This window comes from Megalops cyprinoides, chromosome 3 (genome assembly GCF_013368585.1).
Source record: "Megalops cyprinoides isolate fMegCyp1 chromosome 3, fMegCyp1.pri, whole genome shotgun sequence".
Lineage (NCBI taxonomy): Eukaryota > Metazoa > Chordata > Actinopteri > Elopiformes > Megalopidae > Megalops > Megalops cyprinoides.
In genome coordinates, this window is record NC_050585.1 from 14,887,509 (window position 1) to 14,914,098 (window position 26,590).

The 26,590-nt window shown below is 49.1% G+C and overlaps 1 protein-coding gene across 2 annotated transcripts; it reads left to right on the forward strand.

Moving 5' to 3' along the window:
• Nucleotides 1–681: 681 nt before the first annotated feature.
• On the forward strand, nt 682–20,931 carry LOC118775210 (tyrosine-protein kinase BAZ1B-like). 2 transcript variants are annotated; one of them, XM_036524988.1, is made up of 20 exons: nt 682–1,429; nt 4,017–4,133; nt 6,245–6,389; nt 6,641–6,854; nt 7,349–7,470; nt 7,656–7,853; nt 8,299–8,517; nt 8,660–10,241; nt 10,527–10,665; nt 11,473–11,591; nt 11,778–11,907; nt 12,298–12,396; nt 12,709–12,886; nt 13,196–13,384; nt 13,649–13,796; nt 15,329–15,476; nt 15,780–15,910; nt 17,568–17,704; nt 19,640–19,746; nt 20,146–20,931. In XM_036524988.1, exons 1-20 carry the CDS (start codon nt 1,311–1,313, stop codon nt 20,867–20,869), a joined length of 4,965 nt encoding a protein of 1,654 aa, XP_036380881.1. In that variant the 5' UTR covers nt 682–1,310; the 3' UTR covers nt 20,870–20,931. The 2 variants fall into 2 exon arrangements, with proteins under 2 accessions (XP_036380881.1, XP_036380882.1); XM_036524989.1 differs by having other exon boundaries at nt 6,662–6,854.
• Nucleotides 20,932–26,590: the final 5,659 nt, after the last annotated feature.

A 26,590-nucleotide genomic window follows, 5' to 3' on the forward strand; every position in this document is an offset into this window, starting at 1 on the left:
TTAAACTGGCTTGATTCTACTCAATTTCTTTGTGATGTTTTTTTGCCTTCTCAGAAACAAAAATTTACCCTTAGAATAACAAGACTGATAAGTAACAACGTGTTAACTGCAATGTGCTGACTTTGATTTGATAAGAAAACACATGTTATGAGTTACATGTCATTTCTAATCCCACTATTTAAATAAGTATTTACACTGAACAAACGGCGTGCAAATAACACCATCAGTTAGATCAGAATTTCTGTCTCTTTAAACACGGATGGTGTCGTGCGCCGACTGCTTTGTTACAAACCTAATCTGGGATGATGCCATTTACAGAATGGCGTACGTGCATGTTGCAGATTTTCGGTGAACTGCTCATAAAATCATTTCGTTAAATAGTCTAACCAGATTTAATTGTCAGCAATAAAGACATCAATTTATTTGCCTCATGACAGGATTAGATTATATATGTAATATTACCGATTTGAGTTGTCAACATCTGACCTTTAACCCTATACTTCAACCTAACCTTAAAATGCTCACATGGGCGGGGTCTGGAAAGGGATTGATAGAAAGAAGCGCCAGTGAGGATCTGGCGCTAGCGGTTCAGTCAAATACAAGCCAATAGGAAAGAATGTGGGGGCGGGAAGAAGCCGTGCGACGCTGCTTGCTGCCGGGGTAACGGAGTTTTGGGTTTGTGCGAAATGTTGCCGGTGGACTCGGAACTCCCGCCATTTTTCAACCAGGATTTCACCCTCCGTGTTTGTTTTCTTACCTTTTAGAATCCACCCCACATAGTCATGCATCTGCTCGAACACCTGAGAGGATACTGAAGCCAAGACTGAAACCTCACCTTATAGGGAAAGCCGAGTCAAGATAGCTAGACCGGACCGTGAGAAAGCGCGCCAGACCCCCTAACTAGCGCCTCCGCTGCTTCCAGACTCCAGTCAGGATCGCCGCTCTATCCCCACCGCCTCTCTGAGGAGCCCTTTACGCGCTGCTAACCGAGGACTCCGAGTGTCAGATTGAGGACACACGTTGCATATCTGCTTTACATCGATCCAGGACTGTAACAACCCCGGCTCGCCGAGATGGGTAGTTAGCTTGTAGCAGGCTACATGTGTGTTATTGTTTTGCAATGAGGATTAAGCCAACCGGCTAGCTAGCTGTATGCATTCCTTTCACATTGTGTGCGCTGGAAACCCGGGAGCTACCGCGTGATATAAGATACGGGAATACATGCTAAGGTCGTCTGGTAATCTTACTTTGCAATTTTGAACAAGAAGGGGGTTATTTAGATATTCTTTGCCCCCTGACCTGCTCCTACGATGGCACCGTTGTTGGGCCGGAAGCCATACCCGCTGGTGAAGCCACTAGCAGAGCCTCCAGGCCCAGGGGAGGACATCTACATCATCGAGCACACTAAGGAGGCCTTTCGGAACAAAGAGTATCCTTCCAGTACTGTGGGTCAGCCTTAGGAGGCCGGCTAGCTCAAAACGGAGCCCCTTCGACTGATATGAATGCTCATTGGCAGAAGTGTTCAACTGATTCCTACAATGTCTGTCATCATTACTTTGTATGCTTTTGTTAGTTCAGATAGCTTTGCTATGTAGCACTAGCTAATATGCATTTGATCATAAATGATGTTGCTCCTATCATGCGATAATGAGGGGCTTTATTTTGGGACCATTTTAACAAACGGGTGTTTGAGTAGGTAGCTAGTGTATCTTAGGATGCTGCCTTGCTGATTTTATTTTGCTAGCTAGTTAGCTGCATTATGAAACCATGATGACTGTAGCTGCCTCGCTGTGTGACTTTTTTTTTTGACCCCTAACGCTAACTAATAAAGCGGTACCGGCTTGATCGACCATGAAATGGACTGATTAAATGTAGCTAGCTAGCTGACGTAGCTTTAGCTTTCATAGCGTGGGTCACGCTGTGAGAATTGGCTTGCTATGTAGAAACGGCAGGAGCTATTGTTTACTGTATTTAGACCTTGCCATTGTGTAATGTTAGCCTGCAGCCCAGTGTAGCTGATCTGTGGGAGTACAGCGACCCTTGCTTTAAAAGCGGATCTGTTTGTTTTATTTCAACGCATCACGTGTTCTGACTCTGCGTCTAGCTAGCATAGCTAGTTTGCCACCTCATTTAGCAAGCTGGTGTTTTATGTTGCCGGTAACAAGGTTGGATATTATACTGGCATGCTGTCCTGTTTCCTCCAAAATACGTCTGTGTTGCCGCCGCAGCCTTGTCAGTGTGCGTTCGCTAGCTACTGTAATCAAATCCGTGAGTCATAAGTGGGTTTTCGTCATCTTGACACGCATCTGGGTGGCTAGCTAGCAGGCTAAATATTGAATACACGGATCTAATGACTCGGGCACGGTGGACCTTCAAACCTAGCAGCAGTGCTCGGTGTGATCCAGGTGCTTTAGAGATTAGAGAGGGTTTAACCGTTAGAAAAACATTTAACCTGAACAAACGCTGAATAAATGACGTAAGATTGGGCCGTTTGCAGAGTGACATAATAATTAAGCGTCAAATGTCGATCGATTTTTTTTGTATTTACCTCACTATACCGTGTGCGGCCACATTCATAGGCCGGCATGCTAATTGTTCGGGACGTATTTTGCGGGTAACTTTGACATTACTGTGCAGCCGGCCGTGCTTTCCAGGCCGTTTTGGTTATGTAAGGGGATAACAGGTTTATTTATAATGTAAACACCAGTAATTTGTATCACACATGATGTGTTTAGTGTGTGGTAAGTCCGGTGTAAATCATTGCAAGGCTTTGCCATGTCCTCAGCTGTATAGCCAAATCCCTGTGGTGGACCTTCAGCCATTTTGTGCACAGCGTGTCAGTGCGGAAGCTTGGCTGGCAGCTCACTCCTGTTAAAGTTGAGTTCCATCAACCCGTGGTGGCCGTGCCTGAAATGGCCCACTTCTTTCTGTATCTCTGTGCTACTAAGGTACTATAAGAAGTTAGGCCGTGTCTGGTGCTTTGAGTTCTGTGTTACCAGGGATGCTGGATGGTCCTGCAGTATTCAGGCCACTAACCACAGCCCTGTTTTCCTGAAGGAAGACTGGCGTCCTGTGCTTGTTTCAGTCTTTAGCTAGTGTAAATCCGGACTGTACAGTCAGTGCTATCAGCCATGGGTTTTCTCCCGGCCCCATGGCTGTGCATCTGTGCAGCTGTGTATCTAATGCCTACTCATTCGACACCTTTTACTCGACACCTTTTACTCTGCATTTGGAGGTTAAAGAGAACGTCCTGAAACAGAATCTGTAGTTGAAATAAATTAATAATAATAGTTGTTTAAAAATCTGCAGATGAAAAAGCACCCTTATGAAACAACTTTTTCATCCTTTACTAGGCAGGAGCGCTGAATGTTTTAGTGGTGAACACCAATTGCATTATTACAGATATGAGTAATCAGTTCTGGCACTGTTGTTCATGTAGCTTGGATGGAGTTACTCCTGTTCTGTTGTGCTGGAAGTCACCTTGTAAAAGATTGCCTGTTAAATACGTAAAATGTAATTAAAGGTTCCATCACATTTGTTGTGCTCAAGGCACAGAGATATCTTTGTCAAGTAAAGCCCACCCCAGCCTTCACATTTCCAGTTTTCTCATCTTGCCTTGCTACATTCTCAGTGGTTTATAACGCTGTGGATGAAATTGCTAGTGTATTCTTGTATTGAATGTTTCTGTATGTTCTCATTTAATATTCTGTGTTGCGATATTATTCAAATGTATGCCAGGGGTAGGGGAGCCCCCAGCCTCCAGCTCCTTAATTATTGAGCGCCGTTGCTACACATTTGCATCAATAATGAATGACCTTCTCCCTCACTGAGCCCTGCTGTGGGGCTAATGGGATGGCCCTGCTTTCGTGAACCTTGAATGGGTAGCTCTGGAAATGGGATCTTCGCAGGGCCCGGCGCTTTGCAGTGGCTCGTGTTCTACCGCTGCCAGCCGGTGATAGAGGAGCGGCGGTGGTAGGCTGCCATGTTGTTGCTTTTCCTGAGCCCCCCCTTCACAGTGAGTACGAGGCACGTCTGCAGAGGTACGGGGAGCGCATCTGGACATGCAAGAGCACAGGCAGCAACCAGCTCACGCACAAGGAAGCCTGGGAGGAGGAGCAGGAAGTCACTGAGCTGTGAGTAGCCATTTCCCAGCAGACACTCCCTGTGAATCAGCCTCTCCCCTTATCTTCCCTTCTCTGGTCTTCTCCACCACAGTGCTGTTTTGATTGTTTGATTGTGCAGACAGCCCCCCCCCCCCCCACTACAGACAAAACAAAAAGCGACCACATTTATGCCTAGTTGGCTTCACCACGTTCCAGAAAATGGTGCCCGGAATACCAAATGGAGCTGCTCCTGCTGCTGTTTCTAGTTTAGAACACATGACACACATCTGTGTGTTTATTGGGTGTACTCGCATTCCTCCTGAATCTAATTACAGGGTGTGGGGCTGTGATCCGCCTAAAATCCAATGGGGCAGGAGCCTTCTCACTCTCACATCTCACTCTCAAAGCAGCTAAATTAAGACATTTTTTCCCCCACTAAGCAGAGATTTGTCACAGTGCATTCATTAGCTGCATGCTGTGCACGGTGCCTGTGTAGATTTGGTCTGGGGCAGATGTGCTGATCCACTGATACATCAAATGGAAAAATGTAGCAATATCTTAGCATAAATTCATCACAAATAGCTCAGAGTTTGAGTTTGGTGAACCAGATGGCCAAGCCCACAAGGAAAAATGCAGTGAAATTACTTGAAATTAATTCCAGCTAAAGCCTTCCATAGTACAATTTTCAAAGATCAGTCAGCTGAGAAATTGCAAAATTGATCCTGTGCATTTTAATAAGTAATGGTAATTAATGTTTTGGTCATCATATCCCTGGATAGTGGTAGTGACATGAAAGCATGACAGGGTGGAGCCCATATGGATGCTTTTTGTTTAAGCTATGTTTGAAATCTTCAGTATTTTGGCATAGTGGTGGTAATGACATAGTTACATTACATTACATTATTGTGATTTAGCAGATGCTCTTGTCCAGAGCTACTTACATAGGATGCAATTTTTTTATCCATTATCCACTTATACATCTGGATATTTACTGAAGAAATTCTGGGTTAAGTACTTTACCCAAGGGTACAGCAGCATTGCCCCAGCTGGGAATTGAACCAGCAACCTTTCAGTTATGAGCCCTGCTTCTTACCACTATATTACACTGTCCCCAACATTATTATAGTCTTATTATGTATAACTATAGTGCTTACACTCCTATTCAAATAACATTTGATCTGATTTTATATTAAAAATGAGGGAGATAACATTTTGCGTACACATGGGAATAATATTACAAATAAAATTGAATTTTGGTCAAGTCTACCCAGGATTCACCGTGAAAATGTATGCCTTTGTATGGTTGTTAGCCAGTGTTCTGTAATTTAACACCTTGAGAAATTACGTTTCTGGCATTAAGGATAAATTTATTACATTTCTTTGAGTAAACTAAAAGCATAATGTGATTTTATTAACTAGTAGTTAGCCAGCAGCCTTGTTTAAAAAAAAAAAGTTTTGTCATGATATGTGATTAATAAAATGTGTACAAAGTGTACAGAGGCTTGCTTTGATTTCCTTTCTTTCCCTCTATAAATAAACCAGTGCAGTGTTTACTTATTAAAGACCAGCATTAATTAGTGCTTTTAAATCTGCCCAGCTTCGGCCCCAGTATAGATGACCTTTGCATTTCAGAGGGGGATTAAGATGGGGGTGCCACTCAGCCCTTTGAAACCCAGAAATAATCAAGAGCTGTGTTGTTAAGATGCGTTATTATACAAGACTGCCATGAGCTTCGCCCACTGGCAGACTAATGATCAACCATCTCCGCTCATCTCGTGCCATTTTTAGAACAGAACGTATTAAATGTTTTAATGAAGATGTATCTAACAATTTGTATTCATATTGCACACATCACATAAGTTAGGTGCATACTGGACGGGATATATGTGTGTGTTGAAATATTGTGCGTATAATGGAGCCATTCCAGATAAAATGTATGTGCAGTATGTGTGCATCTGAGTTTACATGAATGTAGAAGCTATCAAGTAATCCATTTGGGATCGTGGCTGTTGGGTGTATATATATACACAGAATACCTTTTGGTTCTGGTTTCAGACAGCTGCCTCTTTTTTGTAACTGATTTTGAGTGAAAGTTCCGCGATGTGGCACTGTGACATTGCTCTCCATGTCTCTGTGGACAGACTCAAGGAGGAGTACCCGCCCTGGTTTGAGAAGCCGGTCCTTGAGATCGTCCATCACAACACGGTCTCTCTGGACAAGCTGGTGGACCAGGCCTGGGTGGAGATCCTTACTAAGTACGCCCTGGATGAGGAGTGTGACTTTCTGGTACGGGCATTCAGCATGTGAATTTGGCTGTGGTTCACACACAGACAAATACTCCAGGCAAAATATAGTTCAGTACAATTTCTTTCTTTCATTCATTCATACACGCATTCTGTTTGTAAGTATTGCATGGATATGTTCTGTTGCTTAGTGTGGGAGCTCCCTACCAAAAGTAGTTGTCATCTTGTTTCTGAGAAGTGCTGCCATTGCCTGTGTAATGACTAAAATGGAGAGATGTGTAATGACTCAAGCAGGGGGGTGTGTGTGGTGTGCAGTTGGGGAAGGACAAAAGCCTGCGGGTGAAGGTGGTGAAGGTGCACCCCCTGGAGAAGCCTGAGGATGACGCCGCTGAGAAGAAGCTGGACGGGGCCTGCGACTCGCCCTCGAGCGACAAAGAGAACGCCAGCCAGGAGAACCAGAAGAAGCAGCCGCCGCCCAAGGAAGAGGAGAGCAGGAGGGACAGTCTCTGTGAGCACCACCAAGCACATCACTCAAGCTGTTACATACATGTGGTTTTATGTAATGCGTGTTTATGGGTGGATGGAAATATTTTCCAGTATGGCGTACATGTACATGATAGCATTGTGCCACCTGGTGGTAAAATGGTAGCGCAAACTGCAATCTTGTTTGACAGAAAAACCCAGTGCTGGTGAGGCAGGGATGCAGTTCTTGCTGGTTTTCCATAACTGAATGTTAGTTAGACTTGGGAAAAATTTGCTGGTTATAAAAGACAAGGAGACTAACCTAACAATGCTGTGCTCATCTTGTGAGAGGTTCCACAGGTGTAACACAGCACACATCACTAAAACGTAGAGGGCAAATTGGTTTTTACTTAAAAGGTCACGGTGGATTTGGACTGTCTGCCGCTTTTAGATCACACAGTTCGCCAGGTAATGAAGCTGATTTGAAAAGAGAACTGAAAAGGTTAAAGTGTTCAGTGCATTTTTCTACTGTGGTTTCAGGCGACAGGGCGCGTCGTTCACCCCGAAAGCTCTCTACCAACTTCAAGGAGGAGAAGAAGAGATGGGTGATGCCAAAATTTCTGCCACACAAGTACGACGTCAAGCTGATCAACGATGCCAAGGTGAGGACACGGAGGCCAGTGGTGCAAACAAGTGTGAATTTAGGCCTACACGCTCCAAATGTTCTCTCAGAAAGCCCGTGTAATACCTCAGTGTTTTAATTTCTTTTCTTCATTGTGCCATTTGAATGACTTTGATTTTGATTGTTAGGTAACTAGGAATAATGTACAACCGGTTGCGTTTTCAGGTCATTAGCAACGTCCCAGCAGACAGTCTGTTCCGCACAGAGCGCCCGCCCAACAAAGAGATCATGCGCTACTTCATCCGGCACAACGCCATGCGTCTGGGCACGGGGGAGAGCGCCCCCTGGGTTGTGGAGGACGAGCTGGTGAAGAAATACTCCCTGCCAAGCAAATTCAGCGACTTCCTGCTCGACCCACACAAGGTATTCCATTTTTACCTTTTGCGTATGTGGTAAATGTACCAACTGAACTGTAATTCTCAGGTGGCAGTGTAGCATTGTGTTTAAGGAGCTGGACTCGTAGCGAAAAGTTGCCGGTTCGATCCCCGCTGGGACACTGCTGCTGTACCCTTGGGCAAGGTACTTAACCCACAGTAAATATCCAGCTGTATAAATGGATCGCATTGTAAAGAACTGTAATCTGTGTAAGTCGCTCTGGGTAAAAGCGTATGCTAAATAATGTAATGTAATGTAATCCTCGCTGCATTTGTGTCACCTGTGTCTGTGTCTGCGCTTTCATGATTGAAGGGGAAACTCAGCCAGTAAGCCAACTGTGGCTGACTGATATACAGACTTCGGAAGTGGAATTGGACTGACAGTCAGTATCTGTTTTGAAAGGATCATGGTTTGAAATTTCTCCCTGCTGTAGTACTTTGCTGAAAACCTGTCAGCCAAACGGAAAAGCCTGAGCTCGCCGGACGGACGGCCCACCAAGAAACCCAAATCGACAGCAGGAGAGGCAAAGGTGCTGAACGAGAAGGGAGAAAAGAATAAGGAGGAGGAGGAGGAGAAGAAAAAGAAGAAGAAGAAGAAAAAAAAGGACCAGCTCAACACGTCTCTATGCCCCACCATATGGGACCACATGCAGGTCATTTTGGACTCAATTTCCGTTTGGCAGGATGTTATGGAGAGGTTTTTTTCTGCATGCAGTGTTTGCTGTTCACGAGCTGTGATAGCCAGAAAGGTTCGTTGTCAGTTTTTTTTGTTCATTTGTTTGTTTCCTTCATTAGGTGAAGAAGATAAATGGCTCTCCCCTGAAGGTGAAGAATTCTGGAACCCCCAAGAAACCAGCTGCTGGTGGAGAAAAGGACGACGCCACAATCCACCTGACGCCTGTCTTGCAGAAGACCCCCAAGTCCAGCAAAAAGCCCGGTGACAAGAAGCAGACGGAGGCAAAGAAGAACAGGAAGAGCGGGACCAAGAACCTAAATGGCCAGAAGGCCTCCAAGACGGAGGGGAAAGGGCCCAAAACGCCCAAGATGAAGCAGATGACCCTGCTGGACATGGCCAAAAGCAGGACGTCCGCAAGCCCCAAGAAGAGGTCCAAGAGCACGGGGCCGGGCACACCAAAACTGGGCAAGCCCCTCCCGCCGATGGCGCTCCACCTGCTGCGCTACTACAAGGAGAACAAGGGCAAGGAGGACAAAAAGAGCGCCCTGTCCTCTCTCATCTCCAAGGCGGCCAAGGTGCTGACGGCGGAGGACCGGGGCCGGCTGCCCGAGGAGCTGCGGGACATCGTGCAGAAGCGCTGGGAGCTGCTGGAGCACAAGAGGCGCTGGGCGGCCATGAGCGAGGAGGAGAAGCAGGACGTGATGCGCAAGAAGCGCGAGGAGATCAAGGAGAAGCTGCGGGAGAGGGCCAAGGAGCGGCGCGAGAAGGAGATGCTGGTCCGCCGCGAGCAGCAGCGCCGCTTCGAGGACCAGGAGCTGGAGGGCAAGAGCCTGCCCGCCTTCAAGCTGGTGGACATGCCCGAGGGCGTGCCCAACGCCCTCTTCGGCGACATCGCCATGGTGGCCGACTTCCTCAATTGCTACGCCGGCCTGCTGATGCCCGACGACCAGTACCCCATCACCGCCCCGGCGCTGATGGAGGCCGTGGCCGCCGACAGGGGCGGCTTCCTGTACCTGAACCGGGTGCTGGTGATCCTGCTGCAGACCCTGCTCCAGGACGAGCTGGCGGAGGGCTACAGCGAGCTGGACATGCCGCTGTCCGAGATCCCCCTCACCATGCACTCTGTCTCGGAGCTGGTGCGCCTCTGCCTGCGGCCCCTGGACTCCCAGGGCGAGGGGAGCGGCTCGGAGGAGAGTTCCCTGGGCGGCTACAGCAACGCGGTGAGCGGCGAGTTCCTGGAGAAGCTGGAGACGGCGGAGGTGTTCGAGCTGACGCCGCAGGAGAAGGTGCGCCTGCTGGTGGCGCTGTGCCACCGCATCCTCATGACCTACTCGGTGGAGGACCACATGGACGCCATGCAGCAGCGCTCGGCCGAGCTGTGGAAGGAGCGCCTGGCCACGCTCAAGGAGGTCAACGACCGCAAGAGGGCCGAGAAGCAGCGCCGCAAGGAGGAGATGGAGGCCAAGGGCGCGGCGGGGGGCTGGGTCAAGGTGGAGGGCGGCGGCGGCACCACCCCGGTCTCCTCGGGAAAGCCGGAGAAAAAGAAGGAGGGAAGTGGAAGGAAAGACGCCAGCAAGGCCAAGGCAGCACCGCCCCCCGCCGAACCCGAGCCGGAGGACATGATCAGCACCGTGAAGAGCAGGAGGCTCCTCGCCATCCAGGCCAAGAAGGAGAAGGAGGAGCAGGAGAGGCAGAACAAGGGTGAGCGCTGTTCAGTTCTGACCAGCAGAGGGCGCTGTCCTAATTCAAAGTGACTGAAATGGACAGGAGTGGACAGGAGTGGGTCATGCCTCAAGCCCTTAGTAGTTAAATGTGTGCTTGCTGGGTCTCACATACGTGCATGTTTAGGTTAATGTTTTGTTGCATTACTTCTCTTACAGAGTTGTTGGTATCGTTTTTGAAGGTGCTGTGCGTACCTCGACGGCAGCTTTGATTGGCTGCTCTGCTTGTGTCCCTCTGGCTCACTGAGTGTGTCTGTCGTTACAGAGCGGATGGAGAAAGAGGCAGAAGAGGAGCGGGTCCGCAAGCAGAAAGCGGCTGCCGAGAGGGCCTTCCAGGAGGGCATCAAAAAGGCCAAGCTGGTCCTGCGACGCGTCCCTCTGGGAACAGACCGCAACCACAACAGGTCAGTTCGCGGTCCACCACGTGAACTGCTGGAGCTACGCTCAAGGCGGGTTGTGTCCCTTCAGAGGGCCCTCTGACCTTTCACCTTTTGGATAAACCAATAATGTGCATTATGGTTCTGAAATGAGTTTTCCGTAAATAACAGTAGTTATTCTTCATGCTGGGGCCACTGGAAAAACAACACCTGAAAAGCAGCAGTGCATTCTGAATCCCTCGTATGATGTTAGGGAAGATGCACCAGTTGTCCAGCTGGCATTCATTCACCTGTACTGCATTGTGGGACTTGTAGTGAAATTAACTGTTGCATGCATTCCTGTACCTGAACCGGGTGCTGGTGATCCTGCTGCAGACCCTGCTCCAGGACAAGCTGGCGGAGGGCTACAGCGAGCTGGACATTCATTCACCTGTAATGCATTGTGGGACTTGTAGTGAAATTAGCTGTTGCATGCAAGTATATGGGAGGATTGCATCCGTGTCACTTGGGGAACATACAGAGTGTTGCAGAGAGGCGAACCTAGCTAGGTGCAACTGGCAGTTTCAAATGGGATAAAGAAAAAGAAAATGCATGAAGGAGTACTGTTTTAAAAAGTAGAAGTACTTTTTAAAAAATCGACCTGGAAACATGCTATGCCACCATAGATATTCTTATGCAGCTGTTTCCTGTCTACACATGCAGCTCTTCAGAAAATCACAACCATCTCCTCGGTCTCCCTGTAAGAAAGCAGAGGCTGTTATTTGACTTTAATTGAATTTTTCAGAAGCAGTTAATTGCAGTGCCTTGCACTGTGTGTGTGTGTGTGTGTTGCAGGTACTGGCTGTTCTCTGACGTGGTGCCTGGACTGTACATAGAGAAGGGCTGGGTGCACGAGAGCTTCAACTACAGCTTCTCTCTGCCCCCCGAGGAGGTGAAGAAAGAAGAACCTGAGGGTGGGTCTACTTCCCCAGGTCACTGACCCTGGATCAGTTTAAACTGTTTCCCCATGTGTGAATGTGGTTCAGATTCAGAAAGGACAAGATAACTCTGGATCAGTTAAAGGGCAGATATGAACCTGCTGCTTTGCAAGGATCTAGTGTGTTTAATGGCTGTAGTGTTTTCCCTCTCTATCCCTGCAGAGGTGGAGAAGGAGGAGGAGGAGGAGTGCAGTGCAGAAAGCGCCCTGAATGATGACGGCCAGCAGGGGGCGCCGACTGCATCCGAGAACCCTATTGAAACTACCATCCCAAAAATGGGACAAAACCTTTGGTAAGGAATTTTACTTTGCAGTCTAAGTGGTGTGTTTTTATACTCGTGCAGCAAGCACTATAAAGAACACTTTGACCACTCCGGGCTTCATTGATGTAATCTCTTTCATTATTCATTTGATTGCCTAGGGTTGAAAGGGACTGAAACTTTGTTGCTGGATGAAGCATGATCAAAGACATTTTTGTTAGTGAATTTCTTCCCTCAGCTGCCCTCCAGCAATGAGAACATTTGGTTTTCATCTGTAAAGTTTTATCTAGACTGTCTAGGTCTGTCTTTGTAGGTTCTCCTCCTATGTATATACCCGGTATACCCTGTGCCGGCGGGTTTTGAAGGCGCGTACCTGCTTTGCTGACGGTGAAAGGGGCGCCGGCCCTGTTCTGTGATTGACAGGTTTGTGTGTGACACGCCGCGGGAGCTGGAGGAGCTGATGGAGAGCCTGCACCCGCAGGGTGTCAGAGAGAGCGTGCTGAAGAGCAGGCTGGAGTACAGGTAAGGGCCGGCCTGGAATGTGATTTGTGAAAGTGCGTACAGCCTGGAATGTGATTTGTGAAAGTGCGCACAGCCTGGAATGTGATTGGTGAAAGTGCGCACAGCCTGGAATGTGATTGGTGAAAGTGCGCACAGCCTGGAATGTGATTGGTGAAAGTGCGTACAGCCTGGAATGTGATTGGTGAAAGTGCGCACAGCCTGGAATGTGATTGGTGAAAGTGCGCACAGCCTGGAATGTGATTGGTGAAAGTGCGCACAGCCTGGAGCTCAAGGCTGCAGGTGCTGATGGGAAAGTGTGCTCCGGTGCTGCAGGTACCAGGACGTCCTGCGCTCCATCTACCTGGCCCGCAAGCCCAACCTGGGCCTGAAGACCTGCGACGGCCACCAGGAGCTGCTGAAGTACCTGCGCAGTGACATCATCGAGGTGGCCTCTCGGCTGCAGAAGGGCGGTCTGGGGTACATGGACGACACCTCCGAGTTTGAGGAAAGGGTCAGTGAGAATATTGGTTTGCTGATCTCAGTCCGTGTGAAAGGAAAGTGGTAAACTAAAATAAGCTTGTTAGATGTTGATGTGTTTTCATAACTGTTCTAAATGAGATGAGGTGTAAAGCGATACCCAGTTAATTTACTCATCCTCATATCTATGAAGTGACCCATATTGTCATGCAGAGTTTGGGGCCAGTGAAAATAACTGTATGGTCTGTTAATGTTAAAAATATAAACTTCATGTATGTACCTGTATATTTGCTGAAATGCGGAGTGAATTGACTGACACTGATGCTAACTCATCCACCCGCAGGTGAGGTCCCTTGAGAACCTGAAAGATTTCGGGGAGTGCGTCATCACCCTCCAGGAGAGCGTGATCAAGAAATTCCTGCAGGGCTTCATGGCCCCCAAGCAGCAGAAGAAGAAGAAGAAGCAGGGAGGGGAGGAGAGCAGCAGGGCAGAGTACGTGGATGAGGAGAAGATGATGGCGGAGGAGGCTAGGGTGAGAGCGTCTGTCTGTGCACAGGGTGCAGGGTGCCCAGCTGTTTGGAGAAATTCCTGTGGGAATTGCTGTGTTCTTTAAGTGTGGATATCAGTTAGATTTAGCTTGCAGCGTCAGTAAACAGTATTTTCACAGACTTGAGATTTCTTATAGTTTTGAGACCCCTCAGGACCAACCACTGCTAGTCTGAAGCTGATGACCTGATTCGGCGCAGTGTCCCGGGTGACCGTGGTATCTGACCGCAGTGTCTTATCCGTCCTGCAGGTGGCGACAGCAGTGGAGAAGTGGAAGAGCACCATCCGCGAGGCACAGACCTTCTCCCGCATGCACGTCTTGCTGGGCATGCTGGATGCCTGCATCAAGTGGGACATGTCTGCAGAGAACGCCCGCTGCAAGGTGTGCCGCAAGAAAGGTGAGTCGCCCCGCCCCGCCCCGCCCCGGGCTTCGTCTCCGTGACAACAGATGAGGTACAGTCACCTCTTAAATGCAGCGGAGCTGTGTGTTCATCCTTTTTACCCGGTGTTTTCTCTGCTGTAAATCTGTCGTCACTTTGCACAATCACCCTGTTAGACCAAGTTTGTTCTTGAATAATCTGACATTTCTTTTTATCTAAATGTGTATTCAGCTGGCTAGAGATATTATCCTTTTTCTGATCGAAAGAAAGTCAATGAGAACATTGCTATTAAATATTGGATTAAAGCAGTCAGTGTAGGAATGTTTTCCTCCTGGTGCTTAGGATGTTAAAGTGAATCTCCAATGTTTCTCAGTAGATTAAAAGAACCTTAAAGTAGCACTACTGCCATTTCACCAGTAGGGGGACTAAAAGACTGCTGGGTAATACACAAGGGATCAGGTTTTATGGTCTCAGTTGTCTTAGGTACTTGTCAGGCAGCTGATGAGGTCTAGTTGTCAGCACTATAGTTTGGCAGAAGGTATGCTCCATATGTTCTTTTTAGGCTACCCACTGGTGATATCAAAACAAGCTCTTACAGAACAGAAAACAAAAGCTTGCACTCCTAGTGAATAAAAGTTACACCGGCTGAATGTTACTGTAATCCTTCTCGTTCTGACACAGACTCAACCAGATCAGCCTGGCGTAAATATACACACACACAGGATACCTTAGTTAGCCGTGTTCTAAAATCGAGCAGCGCCAGAGTACCCGCGGTGGAAGCGTTAGGGCAGGTGGCGTGCCTATTGTCGGCTCCGCCGCGCTCGGCCCTCGGAGCAGGCGCGTCCCCCCAGGCTGGCCGCGGGCTGGCTCCCCGAGCGAGACACCTGTCTGGGTGTGAAATGAGCGGCTCTGGCCTGGACTCCGTCCACGGCCCTGTCGCCTCGGCCCGTCCCGCGGTGGTGCGCCCTCCCCATGCCCGCCCCCGTGCCAGGAACGCCCCCCCCCCAGCGGGCTGGGTGGCACCTGCCTCTGTCACAATCTCCCCTGGCTCCGCTCGCTGACCAGCGGCCAGTGGCCAGCTCTGCAGCCTGGAAATAAGCACTGTCTGGATCTTTCTTCTCCCCCCGTTGGTTATTATACTGTAGATGGAGTGTCGTCTGCACATTTTGCAGTTTGAGTTTGCTGCCCATTGTGACATGTATAAATATGTTTAATATTAATTTTTTGTTAAGCAGAACCTTATCCAGGATCCTTATTCTTTTATAGCTTATATTATTTAGCTATATTATTTATCCACTCACACAGTTGGATATTTACTGAAGCCTTTCAGTTAGTGTCTTGCTCAAGGGTGTGTCTCCCTGTTGGCAATTGAACCTGCGACTCCAGGCTGATCCACCAAACCATGACACCACACTCTGCAACTCTGACAGCCACAGAGTCTTACTGAGGCTCTCACATGGGTGTCATTTGGTTTTCATGCATTTTCATTATGTTGAAGTGGTGATCCGTAAAAGTGAATGGGTCTCCTCCACTCCCCCTCCGTCCCCCAGGGGAAGACGACAAGCTGATCCTGTGTGATGAGTGCAACAAGGCCTTCCACCTGTTCTGCCTGCGGCCGGCGCTCTACTCCATCCCCGAGGGCGAGTGGCTGTGTCCCGCCTGCCAGCCTGCCGTGGCGCGCCGCTGCACCAGAGGAAGGTAGGCCTGGAGCCCAGCGTGTACCCTTAAAAACATGGGGGGGGGGGGGGGGCTGGACCAGTAGGCTGCTTCTCCCCGCTGTTTTCAGTGGAGCCTTTTTTTTCTGTGACTGACTGGTTCACGCTAAGTGTTTTGTTTATTAGGCCTCACAAACACTGCAGTCAGTGTGTTTTAAAAGAATAAAATCAAATATGTTTGAGAGTATTTTAATGACAATGCCTCACAGAGAGTGGTGTCTGGACTGTATCAAATCTGTGATCATATTTATGAGGTCGTAGATTAGTAATGTCTTTGGTGTTGCAGAAATTACAATGAGGACACAGATGAAGAAGAAGACACAGAAGAAGAGGAAGAAGAGGAGGAGGATGAGGAAGAAGAAGAGGAGGAGGAGGATGATGATGAGGAAAATGACTTCAGGCCCATTCGACATAGTTGTAAGTTCATCCATTCTGTCCCCCCTGTTGGTTTTTTGTCATTGTTTTCTTTACAGACAGCCTCCATCTTAGTCATAATTAGGGGGCATAAACTTCACTTTAAAGAGAAACATTTGGTGTTTGGTACGCAGCCGATTTCTGTTCCCATCCATTTCACTACAGATGGGATCCATATTGAATTTAATATGTACAAAGAAATAGTCGTCTTCATAGTGGAAATATGAAATTGAATAAGTGGAAATATGAATATGAAAAATGAAATTATGCCAAGGAAGTCGTGGTTGGTTTTCTTTCTTCCACCTGAATGTTTGAGGAGCTATAATAAGCTGTGGGGTATCTCTGGTGTCTGAAGTGACAGCCGAATTAGCAGGATGGTGAGCTGGCTGCTTGCAGAGCGAGGGATTGTTTTTCCTGTGTTCTCCTTTGAACTGGCCGAAATGTGTGGGTGTTTAATGGGGCGCTAATGTAGCAAAGCGGCTGCTGTGGTACAAGAGGGCAGCCGAACCCCCTCACAAAGGGCAGGCCGAAAACCACACAAAGCCGTGCCCCAGCTGCACTGGCCCTAACACCCTAACTCGCCAGTTACTGCCAAGCTCGGCCTCTTTTTTTTCAGAGCAGCCAATTAGCTCTCAGGGGGGCGGGGCCTCTCTGTGTCACTGATGTAATGATCAGTACCAGGGGTTTGACGGCTCGGAATGAGCGCCTGCTAGGAGCCGAGAGGGAAGGAGGAGAAGAGGCTTCGCCATAAACGAGGTGATGAAGGACGGGAATGATCGGAATGTGTTCTGGTCCTCTCATCACATTATCTCCGGCCCCTCCAGCCCCTCCTGCCTCCCGTTGCCATGGTGCTCTCATTCAGTTTAGGCAGCGGGGTTTCTGATCACATTGTCCCTTCAGCCCAGTTTAGCACATCTTATGTGGCAGGCTGATCTCTGCAAGAGCCCCCCTGGCCAGCACATAATCAGACGGAATTTCTGTGCTGTGAAAAAGCGGAGGGGGGCGGGATTGTGCGCTCATTAGCGCTCGCAGGGCGAGCACAGGCACCGCCCGTCCGCGTTCTTTTTTTTTTTTTTTTTGGCCGGTGTGCGAGCACGGGAGAGTTCCCGCCATACATCGGGGTCATTAGCGGCCATCATTAAAGCGCATTCTGAATCTGCACGCCTGTAATGAGGACATAGTGTCCAGAAGACACTAGTCTGTTGCTGGGGCGTATTTAGCGCTCTGAATATATCTGTCAGCATATCTACTTCAATTTGATTTGGTCCATATATGCTTGTTCTGTGCATCGCATCAAGTATGCACGATAAAAGTCACAGGGTTTTTATAGACCGGTTTCCTCTTCATTCATTAAAAAAGTGTTATGTGAGGGATGGGGGAGATGCCTTTCTTTCGTGGTGATGGAGGCTCGTGCTTTATAGTGCAGGCTATGGTAATTTGTATTAGGCTCCCAGTTATGTTGTTGTTTTGAGCTGCCAGTGAGGCAGTTTTTATGGACAGGACTTCCTGTCGAATCACCGGTCTGCCTTGGAGAGGAAACATTCCCACAATGCCTCTGAAGCCTCGAGGGAGCAGCTTCTCTCAGACGGTGATTATGCAGGAGGGGTGCATGTCGGAGCAGCCTGTCTGACGCGTGGCGACGCTGTGTTTTTTCCCGCAGTGAGATCGAGGAAGGCCGCCAAGGGGAAGCGCTCCAAGGGCTCCAGCAAGCCGGCCCCCAAGAAGCAGACGCCCCCCAGCTCCAGGGCGAGCCGGCCGAAGGGCTCCCCCGGCAGCCCCTCTGACACGGACGAGCTGGTGAGAGCGCCGACGGCACCCGGCACGTCGCTGCCGCAAACACCATCCCGAAGTGACCTCCGCGTGCACCTGTGTGTTCTGGGCTTGTCTGTCAGCGTGGCCTGTGTGTTCTGGGCTTGTCTGTCAGCGTGGCCTGTGTGCTACCGGACTGGCTACCCTATCCAGACCACAAGCCAATGCATAACTGGTATAGTGGCCCAGTGAGTCACTTGGAGGTGCTAATTAGCGGTGAGCAGATGAACCCCAGCAGATGTAAGCCTGCCCTACCCTGGCACGATCAAGCCATTCAGTTACACCACTGCGGACAGAGGTAACAGTAACGGTACAGGGCTCAAAGTGAACTCCTTTGCTGCGTTTTTGGGTAATTTTGAGCACAGTGCTGAAGAGAGTATTCTGTACTTGAAGTATTTAAATGCCTTCTCAAAAACAAATGGCTTTTTAGATGTTGACACTTGTCAAATACTTTGTAAATACATCTCATACATTTCAGAGGCTTCAAAGATAATTGCAGTTTCAAAAGAAGTTTTTCTACGTGTAGTTTGCACACAGTGCTCAATCTCAGACAGTGTTTTTGAAGTGTAATATGGTTAGCATAGTTTTATAATGACTCCTAAAACTGTAAATACAGAGGAAGGTTGTACTGTTTTCTGCTAATACAGTTTTATAAATGATTAAGTTGTTTCTTCCGCATGCAGATGAAACATGCTTGAATCTATTTTTAGAAAACCCTCGAAATCAAATACTTTGCATTTGAACATTCTGTATATCAAACTTTTCAAGTGCCCTCATATATTCTGCATTTTATCAAATACAAACCTGAATTCAAATGCTATGCTAGAAAACACCATTTCAGAAAAGTTCTGCAAGTATCATTACATTAAAGTTAAGGTTAGATTTCTGACCGCGTGAAATCATTCAGTATATTTAACCCTGGCTATATTTTACTACAGTGTGTGACGGTCTCCTTATTTGTCCCATTGGGTGCTTCTTAACAGAGCCCACGGTTGCCTGGACATGTTTAGTCCTTGCTGTGAAGGTTGTGTCTCCAATGTAAAAGCCCTCCAGTGGAGTAATATGTGGTTCACCAGAAGCCTGAGACCCCCCCCCTTACCCCACCCCTCCCCCAATCCCTTAACAGGTGCAGGCTGGCTTTTAGACAGAGCCGCTGCTGCACTCTCTGGCGGGACGCTCTCTAGCACAGCCTCCTCTCCCCCACCCCCTGTCCCCCCCTCCCCCGAGTCAGCCTGGCAGATGCTCCTGGCATCTTCATTAGAGGGCCCGCTGCACTTTCTCTCCTGATTACCAGCTGACCTGGAGCCGGCGGAGCGGAGTCGGCCCGCCACCGGCTCCACTGGTCCGCCGCTCAGCAGGCGACAGAATCCCAGCTATGGGCCCTCTCCCTCCGCTGGGGCCCGTCGGCATCTGACACCCTGCAGAGACAGGCGGGGGGGGGAACGGGGGGGCGTGGAGGGGGCTATTTGTGTGCACGCCGATGTATTGTTAAACCGCGGGGCCTATAGAAACACGACCCTGCGAGGACACGCCATCGAGTAACAGGTTACCGGCTGAACTGACCAGAGGTCGCAAAGCTTTGTGTGGCCAGTGGACCCCTAGACCTTCCCCAGGTGTCAGAATGTCCCACTTGCTGTTGTTTTTGTCACACTCTCATGCTTCTCCAGAATGACCAGCACAGCCTTCCACTGTGGCAGTGTGCTTATGGTGATGATGGGTAGCATTTTGCAGTTGCATAATTGCTTATTTTGTATCCAAAAGACAGTGGTTTTCAGTAAAGCTGCTTCTGTCTGTAGCCCGCTCTGCTTTGCAGAGGCAGCTGGGAATACTCTGTGAACGGTGATGTAGGCTGGGCATGGAGAGAGAGACCGGAAACAGGCCTGTGTGTGAAAGGCTGACACTGTGTCCCCCTCGGCCCCGCAGGTGCGCCAGAGCTCCAGGAGCCGGGTGAGCAGGCAGGAGCAGGACCTGGAGAGGTGCGAGGAGATCCTCAACAAGCTGGTCAAGCTGCGCTACAGCTGGCCCTTCAGGTGAGACGGGCCCCCGACGCGCCTGCCAAAACAAGCACCTCGGTCACTGCTCTGGCCTCAGCCAGCAATCATATCAGTTACTCCAATCAGCGCTGGGGCCCCCAGCCACCTGAGTCTTGGCACATACAGGACTCAGTATCAGATGTTTAGTTTTTTTTTTTTTTTGGTCTGCAAATCCCTTTAATTTTCATTTGAAATCAGATTACTGGCAGTGTGGAGTGACTGGACTTGGTAGAAGTACAAGGGCTGGTTAGAGGGCCCGCTGACTGCTCCTTTCTCCCACCCAATCCTCTTATGGTGCCGGTTGGCATGGTGAATTGGAGACAGCTCTGCGTGAGGAGGCTCTGACGAACGCCAGGCTGTTTAACCGACTGGCCCCTGGTTTTATCTCTCTCACAGAGAGCCGGTGTCCCCCGACGAGGCGGAGGATTACCTGGACATCATCTCCAGCCCCATGGACTTCCAGACAATGCAGCGCAAGTGTGCGGAGGGCCAGTACCGGCACAGCAGCGACTTCCTGGAGGACATGAAGCTGGTGTTCTCCAATGCCGAGGAGTACAACCGGCCCGGCAGCACCGTGCTCTCTTGCATGGCCAAGACGGAGCAGAGCTTCGTGGAGCTGCTGCACAAGATGGCACCGGGCCTCGCCTACCTCCGGCGCCGCACGCGCAAACGGGCCGGCCAGAACCAGCGCGGGGCGGAAGAGGAGAGCGAGGAGGAGGAGGAGGAGGAACACAAAACACAAAACGGCAGGCAGAGAAGGACCACAAAGCAGGACGAGGAGGAAGACGACGATGACGATGAGGAGGAGGAAGAGGAAGAAGAGGAGCGGAGCGGGCGCCAGAGCAGGAAGAGTCAGCACCGCGGTGCGCAGAGACGGAAGTACGAGGAGAGCGAGAGCGAGGAGGATGAGAGCCGGGTGCGGAGGACCAGCAGGCGCGCGGCGGCCGCCTCCGGCCGCAAGGATTACCGCGAGCAGGAAAGCGACAGCGAGCGGGAGGAGCGGCGCCGCGGGAGGGCGGACAGCGGCCGGGCGCGGCTCCGCAGGGGGGGCGAGGGGGACAGCAGCGACGAGGACAGGCCCGGCCAACGGCATTCCAAACGGCAAAAGTGCTCCCCCTGAGAAACGGCCGCTTCCTCGGTGCTACTTACTCATCGGCAGATCCTGCCCCCTCGCACCCAGAATCGGCACCCTCGATTATCGGATTCCTCATTTTTATGTTCATATTTGGAAGAAAAAAAACTGATTTGTATTTGTAAGGTGTTTATTACTGGTGATTTTTTTTTTCTTTTCAAATGAGAAAAAAGTAATGTTGTAGGAAATTTTGAGCTCTTATAGAATTTTTATTAGATTTTTTTTTTCTTGTCATTTCTCAGAGATTTGGTTATCGGTATAATTAAAACAGAACACTTTGCAGTTGAAGTTAGTTACCCTGGCCAGTGTTCGATATTGATGTCTTTGTTAGGAAGTGTGGAGAGTTGTGAGGAGGGGCCGGACAGGAACGGGGGGGAGTGTTAACAGCTGTGTGGAGAGATTTGGCAGCTGTGAGGTGAACTGTGGTACTCTTTTATTTTTATTCTTTTATTGGACACTGAGACGTCGACGTCCCCCCCCCTCTCCTGACTCCAGCTGGGACGGGTCCCTGTGGGGAGTGAGAAGTGTGGAGGAGGAGTCTTCTTTTAAAAAAAAAAAAGATAAAAAAAAAAAAATAAAAAACAAAATCATTTCAGGTTCCTCATTTAATATGCAACGTACGTCTATTCAGCAGTACTGCAGATATGCAAGGGTGAGACAATGCAGATAAAGGGAACAATAAGCCAAGTGCTACTACTCTACTTCAGAAAGCAGCCCCTCAGAGCTGCAGTCATTCATTCTCAGGCCTATAGGACTTTAACAGCAGGCGGGGTGGGTGTCTGCTCCAAAGCACCCAGGCGGGCCCCGTGTCCCAGCCAGCGGCAGCCCGCTCCCCCCCGCCTCCCACCTCAGAGCAGTCAGGGCCGCTGCACCTCCGCGCGTGCCGCCTTTTTCTACTTTCTTACCAACACGTAACGATGGGTGGAGGGTTACCCTCTTCAACAGCACTACCTCCTGTGTGCAATCAACACAGCTAACAATGCTGGGTATGAGCTCTGCCGGGGCCTCGCGCGGCGCTCCGTTTACCTTCTTATTTAAGCATCTGCGGTGCATTGCCTTCCTCTCCCCCGAAGCGCATGCGAGTGCTGCCTGGGGTGTGTGTTGTAAAATGCATTTGCTTTTTCGCAGGGTTGGAGTCTTGTACTGAGAATTGATGCTACGTGAATATAGACCCGTACAGCTGAAATAAGTCCTGTCTCACCACTGCTTCCTCCATGTTTGTTTGGATCCACAGAGCATGCAGCCCAGGTTCAGCTCTGAGCCCCGTACTAATGCAGTGCACACCTAGTTCAGCTCCTAACCCCATGCTGATGCAGTACAGATCAGGTTCTGCTCTGAGCCCTGTACTGATGCAGTACAGATCAGATTCAGGTGCGAGACCCTCAAGTATCCAGTACAGATCAGATTCAGCTCTGAGCTTATACAGTACAGATAAGATTCAGCTCTGTGCCATGTACATCTCCCCCATGCCACTTACTCAGAAGCACTGAAATGCCCTTCTCTCGGCTATGGAGTTAATCAGTGGTCAGCTGGAGGAATTCCGTAACGCTTAGATACAGCTGTCACAAGCTTGGCATCTATATAAAACTGAAATTATTGGCTATACATATTAATACTTGGCATATACAGCACCTTGTTTTTAATTTTAAACGTGCAATTGCATGGTGGATACCCTACAAGTTTTTGTGACAAATTCATATCGCAGGCAGTGGCCTCTTTTATAAACGCCTATTTAAGTTTGTTTTTAATGAAAGCCTGGGCGGCATGCTTAACAATTCCTGTTCCATTTCCTGGCTGTACCAAACAGTTCTGTCACCAGTAGGTGTCGCTCTTGTGTTGAGTTTTCGCCGCAGCGCGTAAGCAGGGAGCAGAGAGCGGATGGCTTGCTCTCTCGCGGTGTCCCACAGCCCTCAGTGCTGCGCTGTCTCAGTTCGGCTCCGTTTCCATCCCGCCTCCTGCCGCCCACCATTAGGGAGGACAGGCAGGGAGGATGGAGCGACCCGGCGCAGCGAGTTTGTGCAAGGTGGACTCCCCACGTTTTCGGGTATCTCGAGCACCGCTCCTGAAAGGGCGCTGGTGTTCCTGTAGGCAGCAGTGCTTCATGCTCTACAGAGGAGGGTGTCTTGGTTCTGTCCAAACTGCAGAGAGTGTGTGTGCGTGTGTGTGTGTGTGTGTGTGTATTGCTCCTGTGCTGTATTGTACAGTGTCGTAGAATGAGCCTGTTTATTTGTGATTCTGCTGCGGTGGCCAATCTCCCTCATGTGAATAACCATCGTGATGGAACGTTCTGCTCTTTCCTGCTTTGCTGTATCTCTTTGTAAATGCACAAGAGACTGGTCATTGTTATGTACAACTGGATCCAGAAGCTACCTTTAAAAATAAATGATGATGATAATGATAAAAAAAAATGTTCTTGACTATCAGAGCCACCCATACCGAGGCTGGCTCTCACAATTGTAAATGCTGTCTTTGTGTACTAAAGGCTCAAAGTCTGTGACAGTTCTGGGTTTTTATAGGCTCAAAACGGGGTGGGGATGGACACTGTTGGGGGGGGGGGCCCTTTGTAATTCCAAATAAAGGATACTCATTTGCATTTTAGATTTATTCCCTTTTCTGTGAAGAGTAGCATCCCGACCCATCACTGCCAGTCAAACTTTATGTATTGGAACAAGTTGCAGTTGTAGTCAAGGGATTGAAAATTGTTTCCTTTCTCTCTTTCTCCCTCCCCCACCCCCTTTTTAATAAAATATTCTTAATGTATGAGACTGTGTTGTTTTTATATTGCCTTACATGGTCAATTTTTTAAAGAATCTTAAATATGCCAGATGAGTGACAGCTTAATTGAGGTCTGAAACCCTAATAAAAATGAGTTTGCAATTGGCTTTTATCATAAGAAAGCACCTTGTGGACTTTCAAAAGGGAACTTGTGATGTCTTTAGTTAGGATTAGCATTCAGGAAGGCATATAGCTCTGCTGGGTTTTTGATTATAAAGGTGATCTTTAATTACATTGTTTGTCCTGGACCTTAGGGGGGTTCCAGGTATTTATCTGCATGCCCCATAACACACCTTCCAGTGGGTGTGTGTGTACGGCAGGAAGTGGGAGCTGTTTGAGAGGCTGCAGTCGCTGTTCCTCTGTGTGATAGCCCTATGGTCTGGATGCTGGTCCTAGTCTGTGTAATCACCTCCACAATTTCTTACTGCTCCCATGAGCTCAGCAGCTATGCATTCTCTCCAAGTGTCCTTCAAGTGACTTCCCTTTAATGAGCCAACAAAGTGAATCCACAATAAAAGGTCATTCATACAATAATTGATTGTAATATGCAAGTTTATGTGTGTATACAGTATATACATATACATACACCACATCGCTGTTCAACTCCTTTAAGATGAGCGGTTTTTGGGATTTACAGTTGGTATGATTTAACTTTCTGGAGGTGACTGGTTGACTCGTTCTGCAGGATCATGGGTGTGATAACAATGACATTAAAACAAACCCGAACACCCCATCCGGTCCCTAACTTGCAGAGCACAGTGAACCGGGGGAAAAGGTACACCTGGGAGGGCTGTAATTACCCCCCCCCCCCCCCCCCTTACGCTCAGGGCACCTGTCTGCTGTAATGGGGTCAGGGGTCAGGGCTGCGTATGCATAGGTACGCCAGGTGGCACCTCACATTCATTAGTGTGGTCTGTCGGCTTCCGAACGCCACCTGGCATAACCTCCACATGCACCAGCTGGCAAGCTCACAATGCCTTTATTGCTGGGCACTGCTCTAAACTTCCTTCAAGGTCCTGGCCTTTTTTATTGTCATTCTGATTGTGACTCTGAGAGGAACAAATCATATTCATGCACCTTTGATCTTTTTTTTTTGAAAACACCTGTTTTCATGCTTGTCTGTCTCAAGAGGTCTGAACTCTTTGCTTCTTGTTCCCTCTGTGAATGTGTAAACACGTCGTTGAAAGGCACGTCCTGCGGTTGCCATAGCGCCCCGATGAGATGAGCTTCCTCTCGCCTTACGGTGAAACGCAGATGGGTCAGAGTGTCTTCCGTGCAGCCAGTGGATGTTACTGCAACTGGTTCATTCATATTTTGGCTGTTTTTACCTACTGCTTCTCTTTGCCAGATTGTCTTCAGTTTACTTCACAGCTTTCGTTTAAGTTGTAAAACACCTAATTGAAGTCAACTTCAACCAAGTTGTTGGAAAAAAGTGAAGTACTTGAAAATTACCTTCAGCGAAGCACACAAGTGCCTTATAAGTGAGGTTTCTGAAAGCCTGGGACACTTTGTGCAGGTTTTATTTTCTCATTGGGTCAACATGGCTGCCCTTTTTGGCCTTCATCCTTTTTCCAATCACCAATTGGACATTACACTTATCTCATGGCAATATTCTCTGCACTCACACAGGAATGCAAAGGCATGGCGTAAGCAGACACCAACAATGACCATTTTTGCACTACAAGTCCCAGAGTGCACCAGAAGAACAAGGCACATCTTCCTGATGACGTTCAAGGAACTCATTAGTCATGGGGTGATGAGAGAGCACTGTGACAAGAGAATCCTGGCCAATGAACCCCCCCCCCCCCCCATCCCCACAGAAAGAAAGCGCTGCAGAATCCTGGTCATTGTTTGTGAATGACAGTCTTGGACCCCAGTCTGAGCTAGGGACACAGGAGCCCTGATGTAGGTAGGTCTAGGCAACATTTTTGACATTTTTATTATTGTTTGGCCTCTGGTAAGGATACAGTGGTAGCACAGTGAATCAGCTTTAGTCCACTCTGAATCCCAGCAGTCGGAATGGTGACGCACAGAAACCTCACAAGGTCCTCAGCTGGCGGTAGTGATCGGCATCTGGATTGTTTCCCTGGTTTTATCAGTGTGAACCCCACAGGCCTTGAATGCCTTCAGCCAAACCTCACCCACCCTCCACCGCGAGCGATCAGTGACCCTCAGTCAGCAAGTTCTGTCAAACCCAAAGGGTCTGGAAAATTCAGACTTCAGGACTGATTTCGCCTTCCTGGCTACATACCGATGCTGGGACGCAGAGTGTGTCATGTTGTTTTTAACACTACGCACAGACATTGCACAAAACGGTCTAAGCATGGAATCCTGAGCAGGATAAGGATATATTGCCTGCCTGAAGAACGACACCACTCATCTAGCACTGGCCAGAAACGCAAGTTTTCTAACTATGCGCATGAGGACTTCAGGCCAGTTTGTTTTGTCATGCTGCTGGGGGTTCTGCCCCTAGTGGCCAGCTTGCCCTGAACTCCAGCGTGAACTCCTGAACTCCAACTCAGTCTCTCCTTCTCCATCACGCTGTCCCTCCGCCAGCAGCCCCCTGCCTCAGTCTCAGCCTCCAGGGCCCTCCTCAGTCCCTGCCTTCTCAAGCGCTAGCTCTCTTTGTGCGCCGTGTGACCCCAGGGCCAAATTAATCCTGTGTTTTTGAAAACACAAACATACAGAACCACACGCACGTACCCACTCTCAGCAACAAGTCACCGAGCCCCGGGGACCTTGCATCCTGCTCAAGGCTGCCGCAGACTAAGACCTTGAGCGCCGGGCTGTGTGTGTGTGTGTGTGGCAACAAGTCGCCGAAAAAAGTGGATTAAAAGTCATGCTGGCTTTCTGCCAAGTGTAGCCCCTCCACCCCCACCGCCCCACCCCTCACCCCCATTTTTGTGAAAAAGGCCCTGTGTGTCGGGGCTGCAT

Bases quoted from the DNA above. Each gene is read 5' to 3' on its own strand.
- LOC118775210 (XM_036524988.1), top strand. From the start codon at position 1,311: ATGGCACCGTTGTTGGGCCGGAAGCCATACCCGCTGGTGAAGCCACTA. The intron at 7,854-8,298 runs GTATTCCATTTT...TCCCTGCTGTAG, and splicing joins TCCTGCTCGACCCACACAAG to TACTTTGCTGAAAACCTGTC. The intron at 12,397-12,708 runs GTAAGGGCCGGC...CCGGTGCTGCAG, and splicing joins AAGAGCAGGCTGGAGTACAG to GTACCAGGACGTCCTGCGCT.